The sequence below is a fragment of the Schistocerca serialis genome, chromosome 2, assembly GCF_023864345.2.
Source record: "Schistocerca serialis cubense isolate TAMUIC-IGC-003099 chromosome 2, iqSchSeri2.2, whole genome shotgun sequence".
Classification (NCBI taxonomy): Eukaryota; Metazoa; Arthropoda; class Insecta; order Orthoptera; family Acrididae; genus Schistocerca; species Schistocerca serialis.
In genome coordinates this window covers 211183631-211196916 of record NC_064639.1, presented here as the reverse complement: position 1 = coordinate 211196916, position 13286 = coordinate 211183631, and the positions used below count along the sequence as shown (strand labels likewise).

At 38.0% G+C, this 13286-nt stretch overlaps 2 protein-coding genes across 3 annotated transcripts in view; one reads left to right on the top strand and one right to left on the bottom strand.

Moving 5' to 3' along the window:
• The window catches only part of LOC126456949 (pre-mRNA-processing factor 17), a 67824-nt gene extending 56345 nt beyond the window's left edge, over positions 1 to 11479 (bottom strand). The window contains exons 1-2 of one of the 2 annotated variants that reach the window (XM_050092886.1): positions 11207 to 11345; positions 9833 to 10043 (exon numbers count right to left, since the gene is read on the bottom strand). Coding sequence is in view for 1 of the 2 variants with exons in the window: in XM_050092885.1 (XP_049948842.1) it covers positions 11207 to 11371 (165 nt within the window). In the remaining variant the exon portion in view is untranslated. Of the gene's footprint in view, positions 1 to 9832; positions 10044 to 11206 lie in introns of both variants that reach the window. The other variant, XM_050092885.1, reaches the window with a different exon arrangement.
• A 173-nt stretch (positions 11480 to 11652) lies between these two features.
• LOC126455484 (BRISC and BRCA1-A complex member 1-like) lies at positions 11653 to 13080 on the top strand. Its single transcript, XM_050091236.1, has one exon. The coding sequence runs from the start codon at positions 11811 to 11813 to the stop codon at positions 12711 to 12713; it is 903 nt and encodes a 300-aa protein (XP_049947193.1). The 5' UTR covers positions 11653 to 11810; the 3' UTR covers positions 12714 to 13080.
• Positions 13081 to 13286: the final 206 nt, after the last annotated feature.

Sequence of the window (13286 nt, the reverse complement as noted above, 5' to 3'; positions counted from 1 at the left end):
GGTTTCAGTAGTTCTGCAGGCATGAAGACACTTGCATGTGATAGATCAGCATGGAGATCTGCATCAAACCAGTCTTCAGACTGACAGCCACCAAAACAACAATGATAAGAAAAACATGAAAGGTTGAAATCTTTCCAATAATTGTGCAAATACCACTTGCTTCTTATGCTAATAATTACAGTGACCAACATGAAAACTGTAACATGTAATAGATGATATGTAATTATCTATTTAATTAAAGTTTAGCAGTTTGTCATCTATTTTTAGATAGAGTATGTTACTGACATTGTTTTGCATTATCATCATCTAAGACTGATTATGCCTTTCAGCGTTCAGTCTGGAGCACAGTCCCCCTTATACAATTCCTCCATGATCCCCTATTCAGTGCTAACATTGGTGCCTCTTCTGATGTTCAGCCTATTACTTCAAAATCATTCTTAACCGAATCCAGGTACCTTCTCCTTGGTCTACCCCGACTCCTCCTACCCTCTACTGCTGAACCCATGAGTCTCTTGGGTAACCTTGCTTCTCCCATGTGTGTAACATGACCCCACCATCTAAGCCTGTTCACCCTGACTGCTGCATCTATAGAGCTCATTCCAGTTTTTCTTTGATTTCCTCACTGTGCACACCCTCCTGCCATTGTTCCCATCTACTAGTACCTGCAATCATCCTACCTACTTTCATATCCGTAACCTCAACCTTATCGATAAGGTAACCTGAATCCACCCAGCTTTCGCTCCCATACAACAAAGTTGCGTCGAAAGATTGAACGGTGCACAGATAACTTAGTCTTGGTACTGACTTTCTTCTTGGAGAAGAGAGTAGATCGTAGCTGAGCGCTCACTGCATTAGCTTTGCTACACCTCGCTTCCAGTTCTTTCACTGTGTTGCCATCCTGTGAGAATATCCATCCTAAGTACTTGAAACCGTCCACCTGTTCTAACTTTGTTCCTCCTATTTGGCACTCAATCCGTTTATATCTCTTTCCCACTGATATTACTTTTGTTTTGGAGATGCTAATCCTCATACCATAGTCCTTACACTTCTGATCTAGCTCTGAAATATTACTTTGCAAACTTTCAATAGAATCTGCCATCACAACTAAGTCATCCGCATATGCGAGACTGCTTATTTTGTGTTCACCTATCTTAATCTCACCCAGCCAGTCTATTGTTTTCAACATATGATCCATAAATAATATGAACAACAGTGGAGACACGTTGCAGCCTCGTCTTACCCCTGAAACTACTCTGAACCATGGACTCAATTTACCGTCAACTCTAACTGCTGCCTGACTATCTATGTAAAGACCTTGAATTGCTTGCAAAAGTTTGCCTCCTATTCCATAATCATGTAGAACAGACAATAACTTCCTCCTAGGAACCCGGTCATATGCCTTTTCTAGATCTATTAAACATAGATACAATTCCCTATTCCACTCGTAACATTTCTCCATTATTTGCCATAAGCTAAAGATCTGGTCCTGACAACCTCTAAGAGGCCTAAACCCACACTGATTTTCATCCAATTTGTCCTCAACTAATACTCACACTTTCCTTTCAACAATACCTGAGAAGATTTTACCTGCAAATGCTGATCAAAGAGATACCTCTGTAGTTGTTACAATCTTTTCTGTTTCCATGTTTAAAGATTGGTGTGATTACTGCTTTCGTCCAGTCTGATGGAACCGGTCCCGACTCCCACGCCATTTCAATTATCCTGTGTATCCATTTAAGACCTGACGTTCCACTGTATTTGATGAGTTCCGACTTAATTTCATCCACCCCAGCTGCTTTATTGCACTGCAATCTATTGACCATTTTCTCCACTTCCTCAAATGCGATCCTATTTCCATCATCATTCCTGTCCCATTGTACATCGAAGTCTGAAACATTACTGATCGTATTTTCACCTACATTGAGCAACTCTTGAAAATATTCCCTCCATCTGCCCAAGGCATCAACAGGATTCACCAGCAGTTTTCCTGACCTGTCCAAAATACTTGTCATTTCCTTCTTACCTCCCTTTCGAAGACTGCTAATTACACTCCAGAATGGTTTTCCAGCAGCTTGACACAAGGTCTCCAACCTGTTTCCAAAGTCTTCCCAAGATTTCTTCTTGGATGCTGTAATTATCTGTTTGGCTTTGTTTCTTTCTTCAACATATCTTTCTCTGTCTACCTGAGTTCTAGTATGTAGCCATTTTTGATATGCCTTCTTTTTCCTTTTACAGGCTGCCTTGACTGTGTCATTCCACCAAGCTGTTTGCTTCATCCTACCTTTACACACTACTGTTCCAAGTCATTCTTTGGCCACTTCTAGTACTGTGTCCCTGTACCTTGTCCATTCCTTTTCCAGTGACTGCAATTGACTACATTCAACTAACTGGTACCTTTCTGAGATCACTGTTATGTACTTGTGTCTGATTTCCTTATCCTGAAGTTTCTCCACTCTTATCCTCCTACACATGGACCTAACCTCCTGCACTTTCGGCCTCACAATACCAATTTCACTGCAGATTAAATAGTGATCAGTGTCATCAAAGAATCCCCTGAATACACGTGTGTCCCTCACAGCCTTCCTGAATTCCTGATATGTTATTATATAGTCAATGACAGATCTAGTTCCCCTGCCTCCCCAAGTATACCGATGAATGTTCTTATGTTTAAAAAAGGAGTTTGTGATTACTAAGCCCATACTGGCACAGAAATCCAAGAGTTGTTTCCAGTTCCTGTTGGCCTCCATATCCTCTCCAAATTTACCCATAACCTTTTCATACCCTTCTGTTCGATTTCCAATCCTGACATTAAAATCACCCATGAGCAGAACACTGTCCTTGTCCTTTACTCTAACAACTACATCACTGAGTGCACCCAAACAATAAAGCATTGATTGTTTATTGTACTAGCCTTAAATGTTTTTTCCCACACCAGTATTGTTGTCCTTTCAATAACACATGTTTGTAAGCTTTATCTGTGGTTAGTGTAATCAGCTTTCTCAAACAAACATGTCATTAAGCACTGAAGATACTGGAAAAGCCACTGCTTTGGTGGAAGGTGGTCACAGAATTGTGTGTCAGAAGGTTGAGAACTGCATCTTCCACTATTTTCAGAACTATAAGAAGGTACAGAGAAACTAGACAGGAGGCCACGCAAGGAAATGATGAGCAGGTCCCAGGTGAGCAACACTGGTAAGAGGTGAGCACTTCTTACAACTTCCAAGTTCTTCACAACCATCACACCATCACCATTGGAGCAAGTTTGAGGGGTCAATGTTAGTGAGAGATTTGTCTGAAGAAGACTGGAAGAAACCAATCTCCCATCCAGAAGGCCTGCTATACACCCAGAACTCACTAGAGTGCATCACACAGCTCAACTATGTGTCACAAGGAAATATCATGACTGGAGATTACAACAATAGGAGCAAGTGTTGTTCACTGATGAGTCTTGATTTGGCTTACCATCACCTGACAGAGAGGGTATCTAGAACGGCTGGGGGAAGTTATTCCCAGATGCATATTCTAATCCAGGTCAGAATTTCAGGGTAGTTGTCTGATGGTGGGTACAGGAACCAATATTACTACAAGGACAGACTTGATATTTGTTGGGCACAGGAGCCTTGTGACATATTGGTATGTGGAGGAAATCCTTCATGGAGCATGTTTTGTCTTTTGCTTCATTTATTGGTGATAGTTTTACACTAATGCATGACAATGCATGGTCACATGGTGCGAGAATTATGCAAGAGTTCTTGGATGAAATGGACATTCACACTATGGCTTGGCCTGCTCAAGAGCCCCTATTTGAATCTTATTGAGCCCGTATGGGACCAGCTGGGACTCAGCACTACTCAGAGACCCTACTGGACCTATGGGTGGTCCTCTTGAAATAATGGGAGATGATTTCTCAAATGGAAACTGCAACATTAATAAAGAGAATGCCTGGGTTGTTGGATGCCATGACTGGTGCAAGAGGAAGTAATACACCATTTTGAAGATGCAAAGAGAAGTCTGTGAAGAAAAGTGTCGAAAATCAAAACAGACGTGCATTACCTCGATGAACGTCCTCTAAATGTGCTTGAAGTATGAATCTATTTATGTCACTTCTGCCTCTCTAGCTTAAGTTGTTTATACAACTGTCTTCTTATTTATTTATTTATTTATTTATTCACTGCTAGACACCCAGAGGGGACCATGCCACAATATTTTATCATAAAAATAACTGGAGTTTAAAATAAAATTAAAGAAATTGAAACATTGCGTTTTCTGTGTCGGTCTGTATACTTTTAATTTCAGGTAAAATGCGAGACATTTTGAGGGAGAAGTGACCTAACCATGTACTGTGACTTTTCGATGTATACAATAATGTCACATTCAGATTCTACAGATGATTTGCATACACAAATTTCTCTTTCAATATTTTATATTTACCAACATTTTACTCAATAGTTAATGTTCAAGTCTTTTGTTTGTAGGAATGGCCTTCAGAAACTACCTGTGGATGGTACAGGCAGCTGCTCATGGATGTCAAAACAAGCAGCTATGTGGGGGACTTATGCTATAATAGCTCAAAAATATTTGACAAGTAAGGCTGCCAGTCAACTACACTGTTTCCCAAGTTATGACCCTGTTTCACTTAGCTTATTACTGAAACTTTTTTTCCTCTAACCAGTGTGCTTCATTCAGATGAGGCAGATACTAAAGTCTCCAGAATGTGATAATTTTATGTATTAATTAGTTTTAAGTTCTTTAGACTGAGATTTGTGAGCTCCAGAAAAGTAATGATAGGCACATCAATATTAGATTGCATGAATAATGCCACAATATCGGTATGAAAAATATCCAATATGCATAAGATAGCTTAGTTTACCACAATCATGGCAAATAATGATACTATATCAAAACTAATGAGGATATCATCCGGGCCCACACTCGTTTTCCTTAAGTTGTCAATGACTGAGAGCCACATTAAAAATTCAGCTCATTTCATTAACATGTTAAAGGAAATGAGCATGGGCCCATATGATATCCTCGTTAGTTTTCATACTGTATCATTATTGACCGTGATACCGGTAAACAAAGCTATCTCATGCATAGTGGATATTTTTCCTACCGTTATTGTGGTATTATTCTGACACTGCCTCACCACAATTTACTTTCAATACAATAGTGACTTTTATGAACAGACTGACGAAGTTCCTATGGACAGTCCTCAATGTCCTGCTGTGGCTAACTTGTTTATGGAGATTTTTGAACAACAGGCACTGCAGACTGCCAATAAGAGACTAGCCTGATGGTATCACTATGTCGATGACACATTCATAGTATGGACAATGGAGCAGAGGAGTTGGATGCCTCCCTGACACATCTAAACAGCATTAATCTGAAAATTCAACTTATTATGGAGACGGAGAGTAATGGGCAACTGAATTTTCTGGATATGTCTGTGATTAAATGACAGGATGGAACGATGGGCCATAATGTGTATAGAAAGGCCACACATACTGATTATTATCTGCATAAAGAGTCTAACCACACCCTAGACAAAATAGAAGATATAATAAAAACCTTGGTAGACAGGGCATACAAACTTTATCTAAAAGATGAGACTGAACATCTACGGTTGACTTTCGTGAAGAATGGCTATTCTAGCAAGGAGATAGACTGAGTACTGTGCTCTAGGCAGAGAATCACGAGCAACGACGAACAGCAGCCGCCCTTAGCAAGGTTTTTCTTCCACTCATTAGTAAGGTCACAGATGGCATTGGAAAGTGTTAAACAAGTATGGGGTGGTAACTATTTTCAGACCCACCAGGAAAATAAAATAATATTTAAGACTGACAAAAGATGCACGACATCCTTTGGCTACACCGGGGGTATATAAATTTCCTTATAGTTGTGGACAGGTTTATATCAGTACCACAAAGAGAAGTGATAACACCCATCTTGTTGAACATAAGAGGAATTGCCGCCTGGGTCACACAGATAAATCAACCATAGCAGAACAAGTTTACCAGGAAGGTAATCATGAAATAAAATTCAGTGTGACGAGCACCATATCTAAAACCTCGCATTATTATGTGTGCATGTATAGAGTGACTATTGAGATTGATAAACACCATAATAATTTTAAAAGGAAAGAGGAAGGTGTTAAACTGGATAAAACTTGGATGTCAACATTGCACCGGAAGCGTGACGATCGGTTACTTTCAATCAAGAATGTTGACATTACAGAGATAGTCTCATAGCCGAGCCACTATATACATGAAAAATTGCACAAACAAATGTACTTAAAATTAAAAAATAAGAAAATCCACAACTCACTCAAGGCGTATCACAGTTGTTTTAACTTACTGTGAAAAACAGCAAGCTCTCTATAAATGACTTGTTGAATACGATTCTTTTGGTCCTATGTTAAAGCATTAGTTTTTGACACAACAGCATCAAATACAAGCACTTTTAAAGGTGTTTTAGTTTTAACTGAAAATGTTTGGAAGAAAGATCTCTTGAAGCCCTGTTTACCTTCTGACATCACATTATGAAATCCTTCTCAGAAGTGTTTTTGAGGAAAAGATGAGCTGCAAAACGACAGGCATACTACACCAGCCTTGAAAAAGTTTCAAAACGTCTGGCTTAGAATCCACACCAATAAATCCCAATCAGAATTTAGCATGGGAAATTCAAGGAACACTTGGATCAACTCAATATGTCTTGAATTCTCAATTTTGTTTGATATACTTTGCGACAACAGCAACCTACAAAGGATTCTATTGGAGTTTTCATTAAATGTGATCTCCCATGCAAAAGCACCAACCTCGTGGAGTATGTTTTTGTGCTCCAGAAGTATCCATTTTGCAAGTCTACTTATTGTTGATTTTATTCCACGATAAATTTCATTTATCGCTAAGACAAGTAAATGCAACTTGTGGTATCTGTTTATTCCTTATTACTGTATATAACAAACTTCCTGAAAACAAAGCACCATATTTAGACTTCAGTATTCTTAACAAAATTTTACAAATGTCAAGTTGTCAAATGTGACACGTTACCTCTCACGTGGATTTAAAAACACTGAAAACTTCTTTATAATAACTGTTTCCTTTTCTCTTGCCTTGGCTATCTTTGATCCTAAACTATCTTCTAAATTAAAAATTAAAATGGTCAATACACTGAATCATGAAGCATAACCAAATGTCTCACATGAGGATTACAGCGATTTACTCCCCGTTTGCTGAAAATTTCCAAGCAAGGCTCATAGTGAATGATGTAATAGACTAAAGCAGATCCCCACTTCTTCAACCATAAGATGCCATCTAATGTATCCCACTCCTTCCACTAGCAAATTAATTATACCACTGGTTTAAAAAAAAGTGACTTAATGTCAAGCCCATTAGAGAGGTTATGATATAACACAGGATGACTCTTGACAACTTAGTACACCAGTAGACCCAAAGGAATGCCATTGTAGCTGCAGCCAAAACGTAGGTTTTATTCTGTTACAGTTATTTTACAATATTACATGGTACCATACCCAAAACATTTTTATGATAATTAAATTATTCATTAAAACACATTCATGAATGCTCATGTGTCTAAATGAACAAAAACTTACAAAAGTATGACAAAAAAAGGAAGATTCCAGGTGGAAATGAAGCTACTCAGGGAAAAAGGTGCCATATAACGACAGGGTAACCATTCCTTTTTTGAATGAACCTATCGTGTTACCTATCTGTTACATGGTTGAACAGTAAATTGTATGATATTTAGTATAAACCACACACCAGCATAAAGAAGTATGTGTACGTTGTTTTTAATATATTTTTAAAAAAAAGAGTATTTTTCATGTGAATAAAATAATTGAAAATGCTTTACAAAACAGATTTATATACAACATTTACATCCTTCCTCTCCTGACAACATATTTATGTGCTGTTTACAATCACTTAAAATTGCCCATATGAGAAAGACTACAAATAGAGGCCAATCACTTGAACTATCTGAGCCTATGTCCTGCTTACTTATACTGGCATCTGAAAATGTCTGAATGTGAAGAAAAAGAAAGGAAAATAATGTTTCAATGTTTTGCTGTCAACAAGGTCATTAAAGACTGAGCAGTATGGGTGACAAGACAAGGATTTGAACTGTTGTCCTCCAGAACATGAGTGCAGAGTCTTAAACCCAGAGAGTCTCACTTTACTTGGATATGAAAGGCAAGCTGTCAGTTTGAACACCAATCGCTGAATGACACTATAAGAGACAGGTCTAAAATTGATGTATGAGAGAAATAACTGGTTATTGAAATTGTTGAGGTATTCAGTTAGAAGACTGGTTTTATGCAGTTCTCCTTGCTAGTCCACCCTCTTCACCTCAGGGTGTTTTCCCTGTTTCACATGTCTTGCACAACAGTTCTGTCATGGCTGGCTCTCACAAGACTCTAAATAATTCCGTGAGAATGTCGTCTACTCCAAGGATCTTATTTCTATTTATGTCTTTCAGTGCTCTATCAGATCCTTCTTGCAGTATATCTCATCATCTCACTTTCCCCTACTCCCTCTTCTCTTTATATCATATTTTCCATTATACAGACCTTCTAAATATTCCTTCCATCTTTCCCTTCTATGCTTAGTACTGGCTTGCGATCTGTTTTCTCCAAAAGTCTATGTAAGTTACCTTTTCCCCTGTTCAATGCACATTTCTACAGCCTTCCATTTGTTCTCTAGCCATGTAGTATTTTCTGCAAGTCTCATTTTTTAGACATTTATACTCTCCTTCGCTTGCCTGATCCTCTGTGCCTTCACTATTTCATCTCTCAAAACCATCCATTCCTCTTCTATAGTACTCCTTTCTCCTGTTTCAGACCATCATTGCCTAAAACGTGTCCTGAAACATTCAGAAATCTGTTTCTTTCTTATTGTCTTAATTTCCTATCTTTTTGCAGTTTTTTTCAGATTTAATCTGTAGTTTACAACAAGTAAATTATGGTCAAAGTCCACTTCTGTCTTACACTTCAAAATCTGGTTCCAAATCTCTGTCTTAACTTTAAATAATCAATATGGAAACCTTCCAGCGTCCCTAGGTCTCTTCCATGTACACAACCTCCTTTCATTATTCTTAAATCAAGTGTTAGTGATTATTAAATTATGCCCTGTGCAAAATTCTACCGAGTGGTGCCCCCCCACCCCTTTTCATTCCTTCCCCCAGTCCAGGATCTCCTACTATTTTTCCTTCTCTTCCTTTTCCTACTATTGAATTCCAGTCACCAATCACAATAAACTTTTCATTGTCTTAACTATCTGAACAATTTCCTTTACCTCATTATACACTCTTTCAATCTTTTCATAATTTGCAGATTTAGTTGGGATATAAACATTTTGTCTTTTTTATAATAATGCATTCACTATGTTGTTGTTGATAGTACCTTAGACACATTACTATTTTCTTATTCATTATTCAGCCCACTACTGCATTACACCTATATGGTTTTGTGTTGATAATCCAGTACTGAATTGACCAGCAGTCCTGTTCTCCCTGTTAATCTGATACACTAATTCACATTACGTCTCACTTCAACCTACCCATTTACCTTTTTTACATTAAGATTAAGGAATCTTACATACCACGCTCCACTTGTACAAAACTAGTGCAACTTTCGGTTAATGATAATAGGACCAGCATTGGTCTGAACCTTCATTGGAATTTGTGATGAATGCGAGAAGGCCATTTTATTAGTGTTAGCTATGAATAACACTTGTCATGCTTCTGGAGCTTCATAAAAAAATAAAAACAGAGATGCCATTTGATTAGCATTAGAGTCTAATCACAATGTATGTACCTCGGAGTTGCAGAAGAATGCGGGGACGACATTCCATTGGAGTTAGCTCCTAATCACACCTGGCACTTCTCTGGTATTTCTGAAGCAATCTGGGAGGTTTGTCTCACAGTGCTCAACTGTAATCTTTGGTATCATCTCGTTATACAATGAGAACATTGCTCAAGTTATCTGACACATAATTCTTCCTTCACTTGGGAATATTAGTTGCTTACTGGAAAAAATCAACAACAACCTAAGCTAAATACTTGTGCTAAGGTAGTGAAATTTCAATGTGTCAATGATTTAAGAATAAAATTATAAAAATTAACATAATGTAGAGATGGTATGTGGCAAAGTATGGAAATTTACACACACACACAATCCTGTTGCATTTTCAATGAACACCAGTATGTATCACATCTTCAGTGACGACTTTTAGACTATAGAGGGTGTCCCAGGAGGAATTCTTAATATTCAGGTATATGAAAAGAACAATCATTTGAGCAAACACGTTTAGTAAATATGGGCTCTAAAATGCCCTTAAGAGCTATGAGCACTACTTCATTTTCGCTAATGCAAAACAATCTCTTCTACTAAACAAGTGCTCGTAACTATTTAAGATATGCAGTTTAGAACCCACATATACCAGAAATTTTTAGTTCTGTTTTCGTCTATACTACCTCCTCCGAAAATATGGATAGCAAAGAGCTTGCAATAGATGAGATTTGCTTCAAAGTATAGTCTTGTGGGACAAATGGTTCAAATGGCTCTGAGCACTATGGGACTCAACTGCTGAGGTCATTAGTCCCCTAGAACTTAGAACTAGTTAAACCTAACTAACCTAAGGACATCACAAACATCCATGCCCGAGGCAGGATTCGAACCTGCGACCGTAGCGGTCTTGCGGTTCCAGACTGCAGCGCCTTTAACCGCACGGCCACTTCGGCCGGCTCTTGTGGGACACACTGTACGTACAGCCACTTAGCCAGACTTCACTATCACTGAAATTGGCCCCTAAAGTCGACACACTAAAATCAATAGATGACTCGTTCCATCAACTGCCACAAACATAATCAGCACTACTTAGATAAGAAACTTATTTTACACGTTGAAAAAGGAAAGACCTTTTCAGGGACCTATCAAATAAACTTATTTCCAACAAGACAGAGGTCGTTCGCGACAAATTAAAAGCTGTTAGCTGGGATTGAGGCTGGAAATGGCATTATGTAAGAAAGAATAAAGCCAGTATTTACTTTAAGTAGCAAGGTAAATCATGGAAGAACCTAAATTAGTAAGGTCGTGCACGTAAATGAACTACATTCTTTTCAAGAACGACTTTTCTTGGCAAATATTCCATTGGTCAGTTTAGAATAGTAGTTTTTATTAGATACACACCATGGGAACAACATCGGGAGCAGCGCAAATTTGCATTTTGTTCTGTAAACTCATAATGGATGTCCCTGGAGCCAGAGGTTTCAAGTGAATGTTTGTGTCGTCATTCCCCGTCTTTGATCCCGCATCGTCATCATCACTGCTTCCATATTGTAGGAGTTCTAGCATTTCTATTTTTGTCTTCGTATATGTTCACTTCTGTATACAAAACACTAAGATTTGTAAACAACACACCGTTCATCACTCAACAGTAACATACATCTGGCATCTTATGATCTTTGCCTGCACAGTAGCTACATCCTTCACTGCGGCTACTTCCAAAGATCTCATACTCCAAACTAGAGATATAATTTTTTCCATTAATTTATTAGTTGTGACGGAGGCTCAAAAATATGATGTGCACAGAAAAATATCGTTATGTGCGGAGCTAAACATATTATTGCCGCTTGGACCTAACATGTAATGTTAAACTACTGATTTCAAATCGGTGATCACTGCAAGTCGATTGTAATCTTTGAATGAAAATGAGTTGGTTGTATGAATTTGTGTGCCGTGTGGTTTTGACTTAGATAAACGAGGGAAGTAGATCAAGTAAAATTTTGTGACAATGGATGGAGATCACGCATGTGGAAGTGAGAATTCTAGTGTTTCCTTAGTTAATAACACATCGACCTCTCGCGGTTCTTCAAGTGACGATTCTTCCCCCGGTCCACCGTGCAACGAAATGAACCAACTCGGACGGTGTGCTGATGATGTAAATAACGGTGTAACAGGTGATGACTGCGAGATATTAAAATTTCCAGCTGTCAGCTGCCCAGAAAAAATAGTGTTATGTGTTGATTTAGCGGAAGATCCTGATTATACTCCGTTTAAACTAGGACAAGGATCGAAGTTTTCCCCCTTGTATATGGTCAAGAGGGTGACAGAAATATTTTTGTATAGTAAAAACATCATAAGCCTTGAACACGAGTTTGCGTTAGTTGTGTTAAAGACTGATGAAGCGGTGTGGCTAAGTGATTTTTGTAGTAATCCAAAGGAAATCATATCCATACTGGAGGGTTTGAGTGAAACCACACAAAATGAAACTTTCAATCTTACGTCATTGTTCGACATTATAAAACGAAATGTAAAACTTCCTGCACCTCATGCCAATAATCCAGAACTTTGCCCACCATACTCGGTGAGAGTAATTTTGTTATATAGCCGGTCATTCTGCGTCCCAGAATTTAGACAAGGACGAGAGTCATTTAATGTCCTTACATCATCTCCGTATTTTACATTGGATATTCTGTATATACATGAACAGCCTTCAGAGGACAATAAATGTGAAGAAGCATTTAGTGTTTTAGATGGATTAGATGAGCAGGAACTCTCCTATGTGTATGATGTCCTCAGAAATGCAACGAAATTGCATGACCATATGGCTAAGCTTCTTGCGCATCCGCTTCAACGACCAGCACAGAAAAGAACTCATTATAAATTGAAGGAGCCGCAGGATATTCCAAAATAAGTTGTATGTATTGTATATATGTGTTATAACCTTTATTTGTGGAGATTTTTTGAAGAAGATTACTGAATTGACAAGTTGCAGAGTTATGTACGGTAATGAAGTATTAAATTTTAGTACTGTGAGAAAACATTACACATTGGAGCTGCAGAATATCTGCAAGTAATGTTCCTATATTTTGTTACAGCTGCACAGTTTTAATGCAGATAGTCTACTTAACTGCCACATTGCAGGGTTAAATGTTGCTAAAGTGTTTTGGAAACAATAAATTAAAATGACATATAACATATTCATTTTATACGGTCATTTTTGCATAAAATGTCAGTTTACAGTATACATTTATAAAAATAAAGAAATGTGAAGAAGATAATATGCTATATTTTCTTGCTAGCATGAACTGCAGTTTTGTCCCAACCTTTTTTCCCAGTGGTATGGATTTGTGTTTGATTGTTATTGCTGGTTTCTGTTCAACCCCAAAGATAAAAATATGTGCATGTTACAATGGCTGTGATATTTTTAATTACTAAAATTATGTTTCTTTGTACAAATGTTAATGCTCCATCCAGCATACAATGC